This window comes from Folsomia candida, unplaced genomic scaffold (genome assembly GCF_002217175.1).
Source record: "Folsomia candida strain VU population unplaced genomic scaffold, ASM221717v1 Fcan01_Sc004, whole genome shotgun sequence".
NCBI lineage: Eukaryota > Metazoa > Arthropoda > Collembola > Entomobryomorpha > Isotomidae > Folsomia > Folsomia candida.
In genome coordinates this window covers 707,948-731,316 of record NW_019091196.1, presented here as the reverse complement: position 1 = coordinate 731,316, position 23,369 = coordinate 707,948, and the positions used below count along the sequence as shown (strand labels likewise).

Sequence of the window (23,369 nt, the reverse complement as noted above, 5' to 3'; positions counted from 1 at the left end):
GAGTAAATAGTTGGGGAGAAAGTTTTCACCCGTTTTTATTTCTGGGAATGTACGGTTTCTTCATATTATGTATGTAAATTGGCCATACTTTTCACGAAACTTTAATCCGTTTCACGTACCCTTACATCTACAAAATTACTAATAAATTAGTATGCCAAATAAATAAAAAATATTTAAGTACGACAAAGAAATTGTGATTAAATATCTCCTAAAAGTCGTTTGTCCTGAAGAAATTCCTAATTGGAGCACCAAATTCAGAATTTTAACCACAAAATGTGACTTCGTGTACGGTTTAAATCAAAATCTGCATATGCAAAGTTTGTAATTAGAAGTTTGCCAAATAATTTTTTTTGCATAAACACGATGAAGAAATTATGATAAAATTTCGTTCTGAAAACTAATTTTTAGAGATCTTTTTTAACCAAGATCAAAATTTACATATCACAAAATGTGATTTCTTGTACGATTTACATCAAAATGTACATGTGGAAAGTTTCTAATTAGAAATTTGCAAATAAATTTGTTTACATACATGTTTGCTTAAACACCATGAAGGAATTATGATAAAATCTTGTCCTAAAAAAACTCGTTTTTAGGCATTTTTTACACTTAAATCATAGTTTATACCACAAAATGTGACGTAATTCAGTTACCAGAAGAAAGTTACTTCGTGTTTTCCACCGAACGACGGATCGGGCCGGGCTGGTGACGTAAGCCGGAAAGGATGACGTCGTTCTAAAAAGTGAGCCCTACATCTACACATAAATAGGTCGCCCACACGGCTGATGCCATGTCAAGTGCACATGGTGCCCGTTACGCAATCCGGGGAGCAGTGCAGTGAAGTGGGTACTTACTTATATTCCTCCCGTCGGGCAGCATTCATATTTCAGGAAACGGTGCGACTTTCTTCCATCAATTCTTGAATGGCGTCCCATCTCATCTCGAAAATGGGAATTATCTTAACTTAACTTAAATTAATTATTTTCGACATTAACATAACTTACAAATGGTAATATCAAATTTTATCCTAAACAGAATTACGTGTACACAAATAATTTGCAGAAATATGAGAATTTTCTGTAATCCTTGCGATTCTTGAAAGGTTATGGTTATTTTAAAAAATTACAAAAACGAATTAAAAATTACAAAAAAATTCCGAAGCATTAAAATTTTCTGTGGTGTATTAATTTTTATCTACTAAAAACTGCAAAAAGTTCCAAATTTCAAATCACCCCGATATTAAGACTCTTGTTGTTGCTTTCCTATTCTCAATATTGTCAAAAATGTAAGACATTTACTGTTAGATGGTACATATAAGTATCTAAGTAAGTATTTTTACGACTATTTACTCCACAAAGTGTCCCCACTGCTTGGATGCATATTTGCTTATTTCTTGCCCGTATGTTGACGACGGGTATGAAGAACACTCCTAGAAAACTGGTATTAAATCATTACTAACCGGGGTAAATATACGGATGACTTTACCAGCCCAGGTGATAACGGGGATTACCGTTAAGGAATGTTGTGGTAGGGAAAATGTACAACTCAGAAACAAATTACTACCAATCCGGTAGGAAATTATTACCAAATCAATACCAGGATGGAATAAAATAAGTATGTCACTCTACCAGATTTTTAACAGTGTATCTATCTCCTTATTTTTTACCCGCATGTACATAGACGACGAATAACGTAGCAGAAGGAAGGGACAGATTTGAGATTATGGAGATCAAACCCTCCAGCATCCATCCATCCATCCCTTAAATGAAGAGGACCCCACTCACTCACTCGCAGGAACAACAGCTTGACTCTGACATTACAAGTTGTTGGGGTGCTAGCGAGTGAGAGAGGATGCAAATAATGGCCCATTTTCTCCCCCAACTCGATACGGTAAAAGTAAAGAAAGTGAAGTAATGACAGGGCCAGATCCACATCCAGATTCCTCTTATTGCAAAAGATTATATTAATTTTGTCACCATTTCCTGGCTTCGCTGTCTGGAAAATACAATAAAATCACGGCGACAAGATGTTATGGGGAGAAAGTTTTGAGGAAAGTATAAATAAATGTTATGACGCTGTTTTGTGTAAACTGCGCAAAAATAAATCACGGAGATGAGATGTTATCTAATTTCTTTATGGGGAGAAAGTTTTGAGGAAAGTATTTACATAAATGTTATGACGCTATTTTACATATCTACGTATGTAAACTGTGCAAAAATTTGGCATGTGTGGCGTTATTACATGACAGTTTAGCTTTGCAAATTTCTGGATAATTAAGAGCTCGATACGGTAAAAGTGAAGTAATGCCCGGGCCAGTTCCAGATTTCTCTTATTGCAGAAGATTATATTGCTTTTGTCACGAAATTACCTCATTGGTAATGGAAAATAAGTATAATAAAATCTCGGCAACGAGATGTTATGTAATTTCCTTCTGTGGCGAAAGTTTTGTCGAAAGTATTTACATAAATGAGAAGAGGTTATTTTACGTAAACTGGATAAAAGGTTATGTGTGTATGTACAATAGTTTTGGTTGTAAACTTCGGTTGTGGGTAATTAAGAGGCGTCTGTATTGATGTATATATGAACTGAATTTGGTTCAAAATTTTAGGAAAAACTTGAGAAAAATTGAAAATTATAGAGCAGTTTATTAGTTTATAAACTTCTGGGCAATTTAGAAATCCATAAATATGACATTTATAAGGTAAATTTTGTTTCCAAATTTTAAGACGACAAAATTTAAAATGTTGAGCATTCTACACTAACCAATTGTCCAAATAAACGAGATAAATAAAGAAATTAAAATTTGTCTGCTTGATAACCTATAGATTTTTTGGATAATTTTTAAATACAAGAATTTTAAACTCGACAAAATTTACCAGCTTTTTCCTATTCATTAATTTTCACCTAAATTGTCTCGTTAATATAAACGCGAGGTTTTTTGTCAATTTTTCAATCCTAAAATTGTTACCTGTTCAAAATTTACAAACATTTCATATCCATTTACTTACTTACTTTCACTTTCACCTAAATTGTCTACAAATGAGTGGTATTTTTGGTCAGTCATTACAGCCACATGGGAGGCTAGATCATCATCATCTTAATATCCTACGCGACCATTATCATCATCATTTCATCCCGTCCGGTCCCATCCCATCCGTCGACCGAGATTGTCTTCATCCTCGTGTCGGAATTATCCTTGTGAAGCGAATGAACGAATTACTGCGCACAAACAAATTAAATCCTGCCAAACAAAGAATTCCATGTAAGCGTAGGGAAGGGACCCCTCGTAAAGTACGTCCTGGATTTTTGAAAATTCGATATTTTGAAAATTTAAAGAATTTTTTAAGAATCGACAATTTTTGATTTTAAAAAAATTTGCCCATTATTTTACGACTTCATGCTTTATATTGGGTCCTAGGAATCCTACCAATTCTGTGTATTTATGTATAGGGACGGGACCCATGTGGTAGATTTTTGAAAATTCGATATTTTGAAAATTTCAACAACTTTTTAAAGAATCTTGACAATTTTTTGATTTTTTACAAATTTACAAATAAACAATTTTTAGATGACAGGCTTTCTGTACGGCCCTGGGAACCCTTCTGACAACATTCCGTTCCTCGATTATGTGATTTATGGCACGAATTACGCAACCCGATGAGACGATTTTCTCCCTTCGCTAGGAGAGAATTTTCATTTCGTATGCGTCCACTGATTCACTTGTTCCCGTCCGGTAAAAAATGAGGTCCCCGATATTTGTTCACGGAGTGCTTTGTAACTTCGTAAAATCCATAAACTTACAAACTTTTAGAGAAAAATTTCTGAGAAAAATTAGCTCCCAATTTTTTGTAAACTTGTTCAGATCAAGGGCATCTCATTATTTTGAAAAACTTTGTTCCATTATTTTACGAAATTTACGAATTTTACAAATTTACGTGAGTAAATTTCCTCACTTTAATATTAAAAATAGTAAAATATTTAAAAAATATTTTACTTTTACTTAACGTCTCAACTTTTTACAAAACGTTGGTAAAAATCGTATTAAAATTCACAACTCGTCGAACTCGTTCCGTTAAAAAGTGTGGTAATAAATATTGTTACCGCTTGGTTACAAATTCCTGTACCCAGTTTGTATTGTAGCCATTTCATAAAATATCTTGGGTTTTTTACCATTATTCCTTTTATTATAACTTTTAACAAAAACTTTTTGATAAAAATCACGTTAGCATGTTTTCACCCAGGAAATGCAATGTGAATCAGGGATCATTTCTATCTATTTTTTTTAAAAAGTTTGTACTTTTTAACAAAGTGTGTGGTGTGACGAGTATCATTTTTTAGGGAATCACACTTCTCAACAAAAGGAAGGGACGCCAAAATCGGAAATTAATAATTCCGGTCGACAACGAGGAAATGGAAGGGGATCACGTGGCTGAAAATATAAAGTCATAATTTTCACATGATCATTCCTCTCTGAAATTTAAGTGAATAAAATAATTTCATGAAAAAAATCACTCGAGAAATACAATTCCCAAAGGAATATTTTTGATGCAAATTATGAAATGAAAACCTAACTTAATTAGTACTTTAATTAACATTATACATGCTCAAAAATTCACCTGATTTAATTTTTTATACAAATTACTTCATTTTTATTCTTGTTGACGGTCAACCATTACAATTTTCAATATGTGTAAATACATATTGCAGACATTATTCTGTTAACGCTCAACTCAACAATGTCAAAATCTTCTTCAATTTCTCCAAATTTTCACTCTTTTCCTGAAAATTTCTGAATGCCAATTCATTCGAAACGGTAAAAAATTCGTTAAAATTTCCAAATTTTGTCTATATTTCAAATTTTCTTCGTTTTAACGCTCAACCATTCCAAGTTTTACTTTCTCTAATTTTCCTCACTCTCTTTTTCCTCAAAATGTCTGACTATTTGCATGCAAAACGTTAACAAGTCCGTCAAAATTTACAATTTTTAAGTACAATATTTCACACTTTCTTCTCGTTAAGAATCACCTCAACCATTTCAAACTCTTCACTTTCTCCAATTTCTCTCCCTCTTTTTCCTCAAAATGTCTGACTATTGGGATCCAAAACGTTAACAAATCCGTCAAGAATTGCAAATTACAATTTTGAAGTACAATATCTCACACTCCTCCTTATTCATTCTAAAGCCTTTACTTTCTCCAATTTCTCTCCCTCTTTTCCTCAAAATGTCTGAATATCCACCCAAAACGTATCTGTAAATACGTAGCAAATTCGACTTTCACCACCATCGCTTTTACTTTCACTTTCACTTTCACCACCACGACCACGACGACTTATTCCACTTGCACCACTTCCACCACCCACTCTGCGTGAATGTCAAAGGTGAGAAATTGAGAATCGATGAGGACGAGGCGTTCCATTGGTGGGGAGAAAGTGGAACGGCAGCCTCTCCAGCAGACGACCCACCTCCTTTCTCCACACCAGACCCAACCGCCGCACCCCACTTTCCACTCACTCCACCGATACACGTCCTCCCTTAAATACTTTCACCCTCTTCTCCGCTCTCCCAAATTATTGTTTCAAAAAAGTTTCAAAATTTTATTCGGAAATAAAAATTAATCTATAAAAAAGTAACAGCTTTCACTTTCATCTTTAATAAAATTTCGATTTGTTGTGTGGTTTCATTGTTCTAAATTTTTGAGTTTTCCTCCTGTGCGAAAACTGGATTTGTGAATTAGTGCGGACAAATTTGTGATATAGAAAGTAAAATAGCGTATTTTTCAGGGTTGTGAGGTGAAATCATAAGGTTGAGGTGGAAGAGAAAGTTGGAAGTGGTGAGTGAAAGAGAGGTGAGTTGTCTCAATTTGCCCCCTTAATTCGATATTTATGAAGGACAGGGGAAGGTCGTTTTGTTACATACTTTGGGTTGAATATGATTTTTAAAATTACTCCAGTTGAGACAGGAAATTTAGTCAGAAACCAAAAAAGTATGGGAAAAATTAAAATATGAATATTGAAGATTTTATATCTAGATTTTGAATTTTTAAGTAATTTTTTTAATTACTCAAATTAAGACAAGAAATTTGGGCAGTAAGCGAAAAAAGTATGGGGAAGATGATAATATTGCAGATTTCCGTTTTCTAACTAAATTTTGCATTTAAAAATAAATTTTTAAAAATTGCTCAAATTGACAGAAAATTTAACCACAAACCAAAAAAAGAAACGAAAATATATTGTAGATTTCCGTTTATTCTTTCTTCTGTAGTAATTACAGCTATATATCTACAATTAATCGCTAAAAATCAGTTAACCGTGATTAATTTTTTCGAATAAAAAATATCTACCTACTTCCAAATTCTAAATTTCCTTACTTTTTACCGATACATCAATCTTCAATACAAATTTTTAATTAAATTATTTTTAATTTTCATTTCTCGACGTTTTAGTCACACAAAAGTTGTTTTTACACAAAATAAACAAAAACAAAAATATTAATATAAAAAAAACAGTATTTTATTTTTGAAACAATAATTTTTTAATATAATAATATTAATAATTTTTTCGAAAACAAATATCTGCTTCCAAATTATTATTTTCCTTGCTCTTTGATGTCACCTCGATCTTCATTAATATTTCAAAATTCAACTATTTTTAATTTCTATTTCTCGACATTTTAGTCACACAAAAACATGTGTTTAATTTTTGTTACTTAAAACATAAAAAAAATTTACCAAAAAATTGTAAAAAATCCATTTTCTCTACAGATTATCTAGGAATTCGTGCCGTGTAAAAAAAACTTACACAAAATTGATCTGGAGTCGTGTGAAGGAATGAAGTCAATTTCGAAGACGATCACTGAAGCGTCTGACAAAGTGAAGGAAACCATGAACACGGCCATGAACAAGAGCTCCAACATCGTCAGCGGTGGAGGACAGGTTAAGGACATTGGTCATCTCTACTACACGGGTAAGTCACTTATACGCCTTATCAATGATAAGATGATAAGTATTTAAGTCACTTCTCCGCCTTATGAATGATAACTTATCACAGATAAGTACACATCCGTCTTATCAATGATAATAATGTTCAACTTTTTCATTTAATACGGTGTGGGTGTGTCCCCTAAGCCGGATGGAGCACAAAAATTTCAAAATATTTTTGCATATTGGAACATACTTTTAGGTTTTTAGAAATATAAATATTTCCGCTATTATTTGAAAAATACGAAAACTTACATATTTTTTCACAAAAAACGTATATTTTTATAAATATTTGAAGTATGTACACGAGATGGAATTTTTTTTACTGAACAAAATTTGAACACAAAAAATAGCCATCATTATGTTCAGAAATATGTACACATTTTGCGAATATTTTATATTTTTATGCCTTTTTTCGCACATATTTATTTCGTAAATATTTTGGCGTTTTTTTCGTAAATATTAAATACATATTTCATCGAATTTTCATAAATGCATGTCAATGCCCTTGGCTTATCAATTGAGAGGATGAGTTCGGGGGAAATATGAGACAAATTCCTGCCTATGGATTATCCATGATAAGCCCCCACCGCAATAATAATAATCAAATCTGTCCCGTGATTAATAAGTTGCTATTGCCAATCTCAAAAAATTCCTCCGTTTGGATTATCCCTGATAAGCCGCCGCAGTCATAATCAAATCTGTCCCGTGATAACTTTCACTTTCACCCGACAAGTTTCCCCCCTTCTGAATTGAATTGAATGGGGACGTGTGGCTGGTGCATCAATCAAGTCAATTGTGGTCTGCCATTGTCAGCTCTTGAATGAATCTACTCTTCAATTCAGATACAGTGGCGATGAGCACACAGTGGCCGCGGAAGCCGTGGGGGCATCGGGGGACAGTTAGGATAGGGGAGGGAGGGGTATGGGCACATAATGGGTACATCGAACAACCGTGGGGACATTGTCCCTTTCTCCTGACCCCACGCTTCCGCGGCCACTGGATGAGCACACACAGAAGTAAAAGTGATGGTGGTGTTGGTGTTGGTGAAAGCAAACAATGGGACGTTTTTTTTCTGGGCAAAGTGTCCATATCTCCCTCAACCACGACTCCCCAGGGATACATATCCGCCACCAAATTCTGGTGTACGAACATTTCCGTAGGGTTGTTCCAGGAAATTTGAGAAGAGAGAGAATCTTTCAGCGGTATGAATTTCTGAAAAAAAGTTGAAATTTGATATAAAAAAAATTTTGTGGACAAACATGAGAAATTTCATCATTCCATGAAACGTTTGAGACATATCAATCATATAATCATATTGCTATTAATAGAGGTAATTCACGTAGGCCTTACAATGCAAGTCTTTTACGTGTACAACTCAGATCTGGATGGGACCAATTTTATTTTGTTCACCACAAAAAATAAGCATACCCGTATTTTTGCATTTATCACAATGCGCTAATTTGAGCGCGGGGCGCGAATTTTAAAACATTTTTCAGCCAAAACCTCGGTTTTTAAAAATTCTGTAAATTTTCGAATTTTAGCCCGAATCAAAAAATTCGAAAACATGTCTCCTCAGAATGACTTACCTGACTTATGAAAAATCCAATTGTCTCGAAATTTGATTTTCAAAATTTTTTGCCAGTTTTTGAAATTTATTAAAATTATAAACTCTTTCAAATTTTTAGTTTTTCAAAAAATAATACATGTGGATTTTTCATAAGTCAGGTAAGACATTCTGAGGAGACATGTTTTCGAATTTTTTGATTCGGGCTAAAATTCGAAAATTTACAGAATTTTTAAAAACCGAGGTTTTGGCTGAAAAATGTTTTAAAATTCGCGCCCCGCGCTCAAATTAGCGCATTATGAAAAATGCAAAAATACGGGTATGCTTATTTTTTGTGCTGAACAAAATAAAATTGGTCCCAACCAGATCTGAGTTGTACACGTAAAAGACTTGCATTGTTAGTAACTTTGTAAAATTCATGAACTGCCTGGTTTATACAATCTTTTACAAAAAATTCCAGTGAAAATTAGCCTACAAATTTGTAATTCAAAGGTTTGAACAAGTTTGTAAAATTATGTTATAAAATTTACGAACGTTACAAACTTACCAAGAATTGCGTTAATTGCCTCACAATTTACAAATATTCCGAACAAGGAAACATATTAGAAATAATTTTGCAAATTTTACAAAAATCATTGATAAAGTTGACGTGAATATATTTTAAGTTTTTTAACGCACTTTCTTCTCTACATATTCAATCCCCAATTAAATTATTCCACTCCACCCTTTCGATTAAAGCAGTTTATGCAATCACCCCAATAATCTGGGTGCAGTGCAACAGTGTCATATTTATTTATGTATGTATCTCTCCTTCGTTATTCTCACTCTCTCTCTCAAGGGGTGACTGAGTTTGAGATGGGATCACTTAAAACGTGTCTCTCTGGACGTATTTCATCCATCCTCACCCTTCATCAAAATCTCGTTGGAGGCAATAAATATGCTGCTCCTTTTCCTCCCATGTATAATATTATATTATACATGCATAATTAGGATTCAATGCATTTATGTATGACGTTCAAATGGCAAGAATTGATTTGTATGCATGAAATTGCGAAAATTTTCAAACTTAAAATGCAAGGAATTCGTTTTGGTCCCCGAAATGTTGGAAATTTTCATGTTAAAAATCACTTATTTTGGCGACTGAGTTTGAGATGGGATCACTTAAAACGTGTCTCCCTGGACATATTTCATCCATCCGCACCCTTCATCAAAATCTCGTTGGAGGCAATAAATATCCTTCTCCTTTTCCTCCCCTGGAAATCATCCTGACTTTTTCAATATGTGCTCAGCACACTCGTTCACTTTCATGTAAATTCAGAGTAGCATTTATGGCTGTACGTATATCTAATATTTTTTATCCAGGAGTTAAATTAATGCCAATATTGCAGTTCATATTCAATGAATTTATGTATGTATGTATAACATGCAAATGGTCAGAATTGATTTTTATGCACGAAATACCGAAAATGTGGATATTTAAATTTGTCAGAAATTCATTTTCGTGCAAAAAAATGCAGGATATTTTCATGCAAAAAATTGTTACCACTTTTTATTCCCCAAATGCCTGGAATTCATATTCGTGCACACAATGCAAAATATTTGCACACAAAAATTTCTACAATTTCGATGTTTTTATTACCAAAATTCCTAATTTTTGTATCCTCGAAATTGCATAAATAATTCTACTCATAAAAAATCCCTATCTGTACTGACATGTTTTTGAATTCCAATTTTTTTGCGGTAGACCTTGTCCCCTGGAATCCAGAAGGTGGGAAAGAACTCCACGAGTTTTACCAGCGACTTTTGACCTACATTTTGGAATTTGTGGACAAGACGAACGACCGGAACGAGAAGATTGTCGACTTTCACCACCCCGCGCAGCTCATGGAAGTCATGGACTTTTCAATCCCAGACGAACCGCAGAATCTCGATCAGCTCCTCGTTGACTGCAAAGATACCTTGAAATATCAGGTCAAGACGGGTAAGCAGACTTTTTTCTATGTAATTAAGACCACAATTAATTAGTTCGATTTAATGGTTTCCGTAAATTTCAACCAATTTACTTACAACGCTCAAGTAATAATAATGACGAAATACGCTTAAAGTTGTTCTAAATTTCACTTTAAAATTGGCACAGAATTGTAAACTTTTTTCTCTGTAATTATAGGCGAACAATTAATTAGTCAATTATTAATAATCCGACTTACAAAAATTAGCTGTTTACAAAAATTTCAACCAATTCACAACGCTCAACTTACAAAATTGCAAATTTGAAATTTATAAAACTTTGCAAATAATTGCTAAAATACTCCCAAAGTAATTTAAATATACTATTAACGCGGAAATGACTGCAATAAGTAATAATCGTAATTGTAGATTTTAGTTACTTTAACTGCAAAAAAGAACCACTCTCTTTACAACCTCCAATTAAATTAATGCTCTAATGCACTCTTTAAAAAAACGAAAACCGTCGCAAAAATCTGACTAAAAGTTACAAAATTTATGAAAATATACAAAAAATTCTGTTTATTCGTCTCTTCATAATTATACATTTCGCGATAAGAATTGCTTATCAGGAATTACATTTTATGCCACGAAATGATTGATGTGCATTAAGAGGTTCGTCCGAAGGGAGAATCAGCCACTGTCTGATTCTGACATTATTGCGGGTTTAGGAGTAAAAGTGGGCATAATCCGACTCTGTCCAAATAATTGATTACAAAATTTATAAAAATCATGATTTTTTTATCGTATTTCGTTTTTTCTCCGTAATTATCATTTTTCGATAAAAATCGAGTTTCAGAAATTGTATCTCGTATCAAATTTGACGTGGTTTTTTGTATGCATTAAGAGAAGTTTATGAACATTTATTGTATTTAATTTTTTCGTCGTAATTATTATTTTACGAAAAAATCGAGCAAATTGCAAAAACGTTGCAAAATCTAATTCAAAGCTATACATTTTTTTGAAAATTTGTTAAAGAATATTTCTTTTTTGCTTCGTAATTACGTATTTAGAGACATAATTCAACTATATTGCAAAAATCTAATTAAAAGTGGCAAAATTTATGAACATAATTTTCATTTGTATTTTTTCGGTAATTATATATTTCGCGATAAAATTTGCATGTCCAAAACTTGCATCTCCTTCCAGTCCACGAAATGATTGATGTGCATTAAGAGGTTCATCCGAAGGGAGAAAAGGAGAGCACTATCTGATTCTGACATTATTGCGGCTTGAGTAAAAGTGGGCATAATCCGACTCTCTCCAAACTTATCTGGTCGGCTGGAGAGGAAATACAGTAAAAAGGTGAAGGGATTTAGAGCCCCTGCCTTTTACTTACTCTTCACTGACTCCGAAACACTGCTGCTGCCCCGGGAGGGGGAAGTCCGGGTAGTAGTTCGGATAAAATGAAAATCCGAATTCCAGCCCATCTGCGACCCACCCTGTCACCCGCATCTGGTCCAGAACCCGAAATTGTGGAGGAATGAATCATGTGCAAAAATGCAGGCACTCATTTAAATATTTGAGGGGCCAATCAAAATTTGAATAAGTGCAAATAAGTGAAATTGCAGACATTTTACAGAAATTTAAGTTTCTTAAAATTCAAAATCTGGTAACATTTTTGAATTTTGATTTATTGTTTGATTGAGTTACTGTATTTTGGTCTGAAATTCGGAGGAATGAATCATGTGTAAAAATGCACTCATTTAAATATTTGTGATTAAAATGTTAATATTTGAACAGTGCAGTAAGTTTTTAAAGAGCTTTCAAAATTTCAATTCAGTTATGTATACACTGAGAATAAAATGTTAGCAAATTGCTACTGGGCGGTGTCTATATATGACCTCACCGGTTTGGTAGCGATTTTCCACAGAATTGTAGTAAATTTTCTACCACATTTTGACTAACCGTAACAGCGAGATAAGGAAATGCTACAAGATGGTAGCAAATTTACTACAATTCCGTAGAAAATCGCTACCAAACCGGTGAGGTCATATATAGACACCGCCCAGTAGCAATTTGCTAACATTTTATTCTCAGTGTACCGGAGGAATAAATCTTGTGCAAAAATGCAGGCACTCATGTGAATATTTCTGAGACAATCAAAATGTTAATATTTGCATTAGTGCAAATGTATGAAATTGTAGACATTTACAGAATTTTAAGTTTCTTAAAATGCTAAATCTTATTAAATTGTTAAATTTTCTTTTTTGTTCTTCGGTTGAGTTCTTTTGTTCGAAAATTGCAGAAATTTCTGAGCTAATTTACATATTTAATTGTATGCCTATATGCCAATACATTTAATAAAATTTATAGAAATTTTCAAATTTTGATGTAGACTGTTCTATTGAGTTATTTTTATCTGAAATTAATAAAATAAAAACTCGTAAATTCCTGAACATGCATCCCAAAGCCAAGCAAAATCTATATTTCTACAAATCTTGTATAATCTTGAGACGAATGGGATGCACAATTTGTGAAAATACATTAATTCATTTCTAATTCAAGTAAAATATTAATATTTGCAAACTTTGAAAATTTCAGAACCGTTTAGAATTTTGTTGAGTGTATTTATAATTATAAATTTAAATTAGATCCAATCCAAGAAACTTCTATTTCTGGCGAAATCTATTTGTAGATCTGATTATCTAAGAATATCCTATTTTTTAAAAATTTGAGTTCCGATAATTTTAGAATTATTTCTGAACGAATTGTTATACATATTTGCATTTGCCTTTGTTCTGTGAAGTTAGAGGGTGTTCCGGAAGTAATGCAACTTTGGTCAAATGCACATATAAACTGAAGCAATGCATTAGTTTAGGCGAAATTTTGGTCAGAAATATACAAAGGTTAAAGCTAATTACTTTTTGTTTCGAATGGTCCATACATCTCCTTCCGCCCAATTTGGGGAAGCTTTTGTCGGGGGCTTCCCATTCGTGCTTCGCCACTGTTTCTGGTTACCTTTTTTGGGATTTTTGACAACATGTGGTGAAATAAGTTCAAATTTTTGACTGAAGTTTTTCGATTGCAATATTTTTTTTTGGATAAAAACTAAAATTGTTCAATAGGTCTTGTATTTGACAAATTTGGGAACGTTGTTCACCTCTCCCATGTTAATTGCATTTGATCCGTTTTAAGGCGGAACGGGATACTTTGGCTTAGATTTATTTCCCAGTTTTGCATAAATGGTTTTCTTGAAGGTGGGAGAGTTGTACTATGTGCAAATAAAAGCATTTTGATAATCTGAGCAGTAAATCGTCTTGTACAGGACGATCAATTTTGATTAATTTTGATTACTTCAGGTCAAGGATTTTTTCTGGCCTCCCGCTTGCTACTTTTATTTTACTCTTCACTATATTTATAAGCTTATATAACCTTCTAGGATTTGATGTCCAACTTCTAAGCTTTAAAATAATGTATGGTGTTAGGTGACAACTTCAAGTACTTCAGCGAATTTCGCTCCGACATTGCAAATTTCTGTTTTCACGAAGTTTATTACTTTCGGGGCTGCCACACGAATGGGCCGACCAGATATTTTTTTGCGATTAGTAGTTTTTTGCAGCTCATACCTTAGTAGTACACAGCAAATTGTCACTTTTGAAATTTGTTCTTTTTTAAAGTGAACACAGCTCAATTTCTTGGAGCGCGTAACCACTTTTTCGTTATAGTGGCAGACGATGGTTGCGAGTTGCTTGGTGGTATTTGACCTCATTTTGGAACGGATAGAGATATCGACTTCTGGTTTTCGGATTCTACTAGATAAACGTATGGACTACAATATTTACCCTATTTCGAATTTGGGGCAAATTGATACCCTTGGATATATGCATTTTACCAAAGTTGCATTACTTTCGGAACACCCTCTATTTTTGGTAGACATTTTTAGAAATGCATAAATTCTAGGATCAATCAAAATCAAATAATTCTATAAATCTTTTAACGTCTTTGACATGAATGGGATGCACAATTTGTGAAAATGCATTCATTCAGTTCTGGTCAAAGTAAAATATTAAAATTAGAAAATTTCAGAGTCGTACAGAAATTTTTGGGGTTTATATAATAGAGAGGTTTGGGTCGAAGCGTTTTTGCATTTTAGCTTCCAATTTGGCTTGGTGACGTCACTGATGACGTCACTATTTTTTTCTTGAAGCCAGAATCGCTAGCTAAACTGAAAGTTCTGGCTTCGGGAGCGGCTCCAGAAGCTGGTGTTTTGGCTTCGCCAAAACTCGCTCTCAGCCAATCAGAGAGCGAGTTTTTTGTCTCACCTTGTACCGCGCACTTTTTGAACGGAATCTCACACATGTGAGAATTTATCATCAGTTTCTCCTTGTTACAAAAGTTTCATTTTCTTCAATTAACTAATTAGAAATAGCATCTCATAGTGTAAATAAGCATGGAGGAAGTGTCTATAGCCCAGGGCGAAAAATTAACTAATTTTATCACCGAGGAAGAAATGTGAACACATTTTAAATGTCAACAAAGTTTAAATTTTGCGGGCTGGCCAAGCTGATATCAATTTAGCTTGTAGCCAAACCTGTTTCGTCCAAGACAATCTGTTTTGGCTTGGCTTCGTAAAATGTTGAAGCCAAACCGAAACGGATTTGATTTCAGCTTCGACCCAAATCTCTCTAATAACCAACTCAATAAATATCTAGATTCCACTATGCCTGGTTTGGGAATTCTACGAAGAATTTCATATTTTTTTTAAATTTTGGGCTCCGAATATTTAAAAATCCTTTCTTGCATTTGTAGTCATATTTTTGGCAGAAATTTTTAGAAATTCAGAAATTCCAAAGCCAATCGAAATCTAATATTTCTACAAATCTTGTATCGTCTTTGACATGAATGCGATGCACAATTTGTGAAAATGTATTCGTTAATTTCTGACCAAGAAAAATATTAAAATTTGAAAAATACAGGAGTCGTATAGAAATTTTTTGAGTTTATTTAAACCACAATTCAAGTTAGGTCCCTTTATGATGCATTTATTTCTCAGCAAATCTATGTATTTTTAGATATATTTCTACAAAGAATTTCGTATCCATTTTCGAAGTTTTCATTCGTCTGGAAAACGATAGCGGTGGAACGTTTGTAATAATGTTCAAATTTTATTTATTTATTTGAAATTTGGGCATTTAAAAAATTTCTAGCAAAAATAAAACAACGCTACATACAGAACAGGGACAAATGCAGGTAAGCTTTGCATGTGTAAATTTTTGGACTTTGTGAAACCGATATTTCTTAAAATTCACTCTTTTATTTCCGAGGCAGTTAAAATGTTAATAAATATTTGCAAAATTGTACATTTTTTTCACAAAAATTTCTCTAAAGCAGCAAATTTCTAGGATTTGTAAATCAGCAATTTTCTTTGTTGTGTAAAACAGCAAATTTTTTGGATGTGTAAAACCGAAAATTTCATATAATTCTAAAAATTCTCTCATTTATATTCCAAGCCACTCAAAATGTTAATAAATATTTACAAAATTGCACCATTTCGTACGTACAAAATTTCTGGGGTTTGTAACACAGAAAATTTTTGGGTTTTGTAAAACAGCAAGTTTCTGGCTTATATAAAAAACAGCCAATTTATCATCCACATTCTTTCCTCCTTTCATTATTATTCTCTCGAAATTAAACTCGCATTGTGTTCTCCTGCTCCTCGTTATTTGGGACGTTCGGAGAATGAAATGAGAATGAGAATAGGAACCAGCAGCAGCGAGTCGAATCTTGATTATTCTATAGCTTTCGTTCCCAAACCAATCTGCAATTTACATGCACCAACAAACCCAACAGACCACGACCTTATTTTCATACGTAATCTCTATTTTCACAGCCACCCCGTTCTGTAAATATCCACTTTTTTCCTACTTCTTCCACCACCGCCCTTTATTGGATTCCAGACTTGGAATGAAATGCACAATCGCCTCGTAGATAAACATTTATTGAAAAAAATGATTTAAACGCCATTTGTATAATTAATTTTAATTTAAACTATCAAATTGAAATTTTGAAAATCAAAGTTTAAAAATTAAAAATTTTATTTTGATTAAATTTTAATTTATGCACAATCGCCACGTGTATAAATATTTATTAAAAAAGAACGATTGAAAAGTCGTTTGTACAATTATTTTTAAATTTATATAAAATTTGAAATTTAGAAGATGGAAACTTCCATTTTAGATTATTAACTTAATAAATTATGAGATGAGCAGGAATTTTTCTGGAAAAGATTGTTTATTATTTCAACAAATGCAACCTCACAAATTTCCGTTTTCTGGAAATGATCAGCATTTTGGCACTATTTTTTATTTAAAAATGTGCATAATTGTAAAAACTAATTCCCATCAAACTGGTAAATTTGTACATTTTATACTTCTTTCACCCTTTATTAGATTCCAGACTTAGAATGAAATGCAGAATCGCCTCGTGTATAAAAATTTAAAAAAAGCACGATTTTAAAGCCATTTTTGTAATTAAATTTGGTTACACAATTTATTAAATTATGAGATCATCCTGTCAATTTTTACGAAAAACTATTTATAACTTCAATAAATGTATAAACATTTCTTACAATAACACGATTTACTTTACACATCAGCGTTAGAATTAAGTAATTATAATTAAACAATTTCAGAAGTTAAGAGGTAAATGGAGACTTAGATCTAACGGACGGTTTATTATTTCAACAAATGCAACCTCACAAATTTCCTTTAGTAATTTCCGTTTTCTAGAAATGATCAGGATTTTATTGTGTTATTAGATATATGTTTTTTTTACTAAAATGCATACATAATGTAAAAGTGAATTCACGTCAAGCTCTTAAACCTTTGTAAATATTCACTTTTTACACCTTTTATTGGATTCCAGACTTGGAATAAAGTGTACAATCGCCCCGTGTATAAATATTTAGGAAAAGTACGATTAAAACGTCATTTTTGCAATTTACTGGAATTAAACAATTTAATAAGTTAAGAGGTTAGCTAGACGAGGCTGATAGGGATGTTTATGATTTCAATAAATCCAACCTCACAGGTTTCTTCCATAAATTTCGTTTTTACGGAAATGAATTTGGATTGTTTCTCGTTTATTTGATACATTTTTAGTAAAATACAAAATTGTACTTAAAAGTGAAGTTCACGCCAGGCTGTTTATTAGTTTAGTGAATTTACGCATTTTATGTACAAGTTATGAATGAATGATTGCGTGAATTGACTCCATGATTTTTTAAAGACTTACGAATATTATGATCTCAAATATTTCGAATAATGGTAATTCTTACAAGTATTAATTTTGAAAATCTGTAAAGCGTTAAAATATCCAAGGCTAACTATGTCACAACTCGAAAAAAAATCAATTCAAAATTCTCAATAATTGACCAGCAATAATTGACCAGCCCAAAATTTCTGGCGTATTAATTTCAAATCCCAAATTTTAATCATCTGATTCCCCTGATTTTTAGGAGGTTAACCATTTTTGCAAATTATTTTCGACTTTTTACTCTTACTTTTGAAATAATAATTTATTAAAATTCTATATTATTTCGCAAATTTCGCCAAATATTGCCAAAAAATGCCATATTAAAATTTCTCCTCTTCTTCTTCACCAACTTTACACTGAATTAGACTTTTTAACTTTCCAAAATCGCAATTTCTTGCCCAGTTTTTATTTCCCCAAAAATACCCCAAAAAATTTGTTTCTTCTCATCTTCCTCCTCACCATTTAAACCCACTCTCAACCAATAATTAGACCTCACACATACAACAATACATCTTCCTTAAGGAGACAGCACTATCAAATCCCACCCAAAAGAATCTTCCCCCACGAAAAAAGAATGGAAAAGAGAAAGCTTAAAAGATTTCCGTAAGTGAAAGTGGATGGGGTTGGTCGGCTTAGTTTAATGCTTTCTCCGCTACATTCCCCCCGACCCCCACGTCAGCCTTGTGCCAAATCCCGCTCCGTTTATTGACTCCATTGTCCCTCTTTAATGGTGAAGAAAATAACAAATTATTGGTCTTTTTTTCCTCCCCAGTAAAAAACGAAAAAGAGTAACAAATTCTGGTCCCACAAAACTAAATGAAATGAAATTCCTTTCCACTACGATAGATTGATATTCTTTGAGGAAGAACGTGGCATAGAAAATCCAATAGGAATTTCGATGCTGGAATGCATTTGCCGTTCAGAATGGCATGAAATGATGCAATTTTGGGCAGTGGCGGCGGAAGCGTGGAGGTGGACAAAGGGGCAATGTTCCCCATACCTGTTCAAAAATTTAGTTTTTATTCAAAAGTCAGTCATCCCGATTTCTGACTGAAGATTTTCATTCACATTCAGTCATTTTCGTTCAAATTCATTTCACTTCATCGGACTTCATTTCTTACTTCACCCCATGTATTAAGCATAGGGTGAAAAATGAAATGAGTAAATAATCCTTTCATTCACAGTCGCTTATCTGAAATGACGGAATTTTTCACTCATTTTGATTCAAATCACAGGAAATTCATTTTCATTCACCATCATTCACCTCCATAATCACTCAGATGAATGAAAGTGAACAGGTATGGTTATATAAACCCCTCCCTCCCCCTATCCCACAATGTTAAAGTCCCCACAGCTTCCGCGGCCACTGCGCATCATCATGGACATGACATGTTTGATTTCCAATTGATTATTTCCTCCTTGTGTGATGTGATGTAATTCATTGGTTCGAGAGGGATGGATGGATAGGATTCCAGCGTTGTTTGTGGAAGGAAGCCCTCGTAATTAGGGTGGCTTTGGCTCATTTGACTTGTTTGTGGCTCCAATTGTTTGCGACAATAAGGAGAACGACGAGGGAGATGAGATGAGATGGAGAAGAGGGTGCAGAAGGACGGATGAGGGTATGTTACTTACAGTATGTTACATATTTAATGTGCCCGTATATTTTGGAATGTTTAAGGTATGACAGAAAAGAGCCAGTATTTTGGATTTATTTCGTGGGGCGAAAAAAACGAGCAAAATTTTAGATTTCCAAAAAAAATTCACATTACATTTTTCCAAATATATCATATGTTTTGAATCTTACAGTATGCAACATACATATTTAACGTGCCCCTATATTCAGAAAGGTTTGGAAGAAAAGAGCCCGTATTTTGGATTTATGTATTTCATGGAACACAACACGGGCAAAATTTGAGATTCTAATTTTAAATTCACGTTACACATTTCAAAATATTTTTTAACCTTTTGTATCTTACAGTATGCTAGATATTTAACGTGCCCCTATGTTCCGAAAAGTTTGGAAGAAAAAGAGCCCGTATTTTGGATTTATTTCATATGAGTCGAAAAGACGGGAAAAGTTTAAAATAACTTTTTAAAAAATTCATATTATATATTTACGAATTAATTAATTAATTAATTAATGCAAACATTAACTTTTGTATTAAAAATTTTATAAAAAAATATTTACTTCCATGATATTATTACCTGAGTGGCATAAAATTTACTATAAATTTTAGTTTTTCTTGAAAACGACGGAAAACTTGACCAATTGGAAACCCTTAAATTTCTGAAGAAGTGTGTGTCATACATTGGTACGTGCCCCTATAGAAAGGTCTGAGGTATGAAGGGAGCCGTATTTTTAATTTCATACAAAAAAGGCAAAATTTTAAATTTTTTGTAAAAATTCATAATTACGTAGTTAAAAGCATTTATTTCTTTATGTAAACTTAACTTATGGAATTGGCTAGACGAACATCTGATTGTCACAAAATCAAGTATAAATTTTAGATTTTATTATAAAAGACGGAAAACTTGAGAAATCTAAAACTTTTTCAACTACAATTTTCTTTAACCGGGGTATGCTACAGTATTGCCATATTTAACGTGTTATTTAATGTGTAGAAAGAAATTTGACATGACAAAATTTTTCGAAATGATTTTTTTCTGTAAAAATTCATATTATACATTTAAAAATATTTATTTTTGCATTTAAAAATATTTATTTTTGCAAAAATTTACTTTTTATTACTTGTGAAACTGGCTTAACGAATATCTGCGTGTTACAAAATTTAATATCAATTTTAGATTTTCTTATAAGCGACGGAAAACTAGAACAAGTTGGAAATATTTTTTAAAAAACAAATTTCTACACCTAGTATTTTGGATTTCATGGGGCAACAAAAATGGCAAAATTTGAGACAGCTTTTTTTTATAAATATCACATTACACATTTAAGGATATTTATTAATTATTATTAGTATTTTTTATTAAGAAATTGGAATGATATAACCTTATTATCATTAAATTTAACATACATTTAAGTTTTCTTAAAAAAAAGACGGAACAATTTGAGCAAATTGGAAACTTTATTTAATACGATTTTTCTGAAGAAGCTGATTATTAAATTTAAGTGTATGAATAATTTGTCATAATATAATTTGTCGCAATATTTTTTTCTATTAGAGATTCGTTGCAAAATTAGTTGCAAAATTTTTGATAATTTTTTCACGCTAATTTTTTCACAAGTATCATTAAATCAAGTTGATAGTTAAATTGGCAATCATTTATTTTTTTTTGCAAGAGACGGAAAACCTAACAAATACTGAAGTCAAGAAATTTTTGGTATAAATTTTTTTCACAATTTGTTTGTAATTTTTTCCAACTTATTTGTACAACAAATTTTTTGCACAAATTTGTTATAAAAATTTCATTAATTGCAATCATTTCACATCAATTGTTAGATCCACCCACCTTATCTCAATTTTACTAAAATCATCTCAATTTTAATTTATTTTAATAAAAGGCATGAAACTTGAGCAATTTAGAACTTTTGTAAAATTGAGCAAGATAGACTTATTTCGTTTCCCGTTTGTTCGCTCTCGTTAAAAGTGTAAGATTGTCTTGATTTGATGTGAACTTGGGCAATGAAAAGGATTACGACGAGTTTTGGGTAGGATTCTTCTGAGAAGAATGGGATGGATTTTCTTAATAGGAAAGATTTTTTGTCCAGGGCTGAATTTACTTTTCCCTTCCAGATTTTTCCCCCTTTTTTGTGAACAAAATATAGGGTTGGTCCCATCCGATCCGATAATATCCGATCCGTCGGATCGGATCGGATATTTGTATCCGACCATTTGCTACAACATGGTAGGATCGGATACCATCCGCTCCGATCCGACGGATCGTATTGGGTCGGATCGGATACATGTTATAGTAAGTGGTCGGATAATCTCGGATAATCCGATCGGATCGGATGACCAACCCAAACAAAAAGTAGACAGTTTATGTCTGAAAGTGTAATTAATTTGTACACTTTTAAGTAAAAAAAGAAGTAACAAATAATTTAGAAATTTGGATATTAATCTCGAAAGAAAGTATCCTTTGTTCAACTTTTTGGGTATATTTATCGCATTTTAAATACTGATTTTTTTAGTAGTGAACAATTCAGATACTATTTTGAGGATTGAAATAAAAAATAAAATTTACACGTTTTTGGCAGCAATTTTTATAAAACGAGATGTTTAGTGTGCAAAAAAGCTGGAAAATTGTAAGTTGGTTGAGGAAATTTCTGCAATTCTAAAATTTGCAATGTTTTAGCACTACTGAAAAGAATGGAGTGGATTTCTTTAATAGGAGAGATTTTTTTCCAGGGACGACTTTACTTTTCCCTTGTAGATTTTTGCCCCTTTTTGTGGAAAAAATGTAGCTAATTTATGTTCAAAAATGTAATTAATTGATAGACTTTTAAGTAAAGAAAAGAAAGCAACAAATAATTTGTACATGTTAATATTAACCTTGAAAAAAAAATATACTTTCATAAATTTTTTGATAATCTTTGCTCGTATTTTCATCATTTTTAAGTGCCTCTTTTTTGAAGTGAAAATCGGGCAATTTGGCAGATATTATTTTAACGATTAAAATAAAAGAAATTCACAAATTGCAGAAATCGCAAATCTTAAAATTACACGTAGTATTAGCAGAATAAAATGTTCTAATTTTCCGACTATGTGAAAATCTCGGATTCTACAGTAAACTGAGCAGAACCAAGGAATAAAAATCCATGACATGAAATTGCCGCGATATTACAAATCTTTTTGAAATTATTGAAATTTTTGAAATTTCAAATCCCGATTTACTAATTATTTCTAAAACCGAATAAAATAAGTTTTTAAATAGATTACAGACATCACAAATTTATCCTAAAATTGCACAGTTTATGCGACACGTTTAATAAAACGAGATATTTAGAATACAAAAAGTACTTACAGATATAAAATAAGCGTTATTGGTCAGTTTGGCCCTGAATGTGGCTTATGCATTTTTATTACTCAACATCTTCTATGAGTTCAATCGAAATCTACAATGAAACCTAAACCTTCAAATATTCAATTATTATAATTTTCCTTAATATCGACGCCCAACTCGTACATTAGGGGTTTACAAAGTGATCACTTATAAGTGTACCGACCACTTATAAGTCATTTCCACTTTTAAATGACACTGCGCGAGCATGCGCAGTAGCTAGTATTTCACTTATAAGTGATCGGAAAATAAGTCTCCTGGATTGACTTTTTTCTGAAATAAGACACTTATTTCGCTTGTTTTGAGCATCAGCTGCCGTTGAAATTTCACTCACTTAAATTTGCTGCAGGGTACTTTCTGCTCAATAAATTATTTTTCAATGGAGTTTTAATCCGTATTCAAGCTATTTAAAATAGTGCATAATTGAAATTGGTTTAATTACGATAGTGCCGTGAAATATTTAAAATGGGGAATTCAAATGAGAGTGAAGATTAATTTTCAATCATTCCACGTCACAAATATCATGTAATTTATATATTAGG

General features: G+C 32.4%; 1 protein-coding gene across 1 annotated transcript in view; it reads left to right on the top strand.

Annotated features, from left to right (window-relative positions):
* The first annotated feature begins 5,517 nt into the window (after window positions 1-5,517).
* The window catches only part of LOC110848148 (glutamate decarboxylase), a 38,513-nt gene continuing 20,661 nt past the window's right edge, over window positions 5,518-23,369 (top strand). Inside the window, exons 1-3 of the mRNA XM_022095287.2 lie at window positions 5,518-5,846; window positions 6,762-6,963; window positions 10,289-10,525. Coding sequence (XP_021950979.1) covers window positions 6,828-6,963; window positions 10,289-10,525 — 373 coding nt within the window. The 5' untranslated portion in view covers window positions 5,518-5,846; window positions 6,762-6,827. The remainder of the gene's footprint in view (window positions 5,847-6,761; window positions 6,964-10,288; window positions 10,526-23,369) is intronic.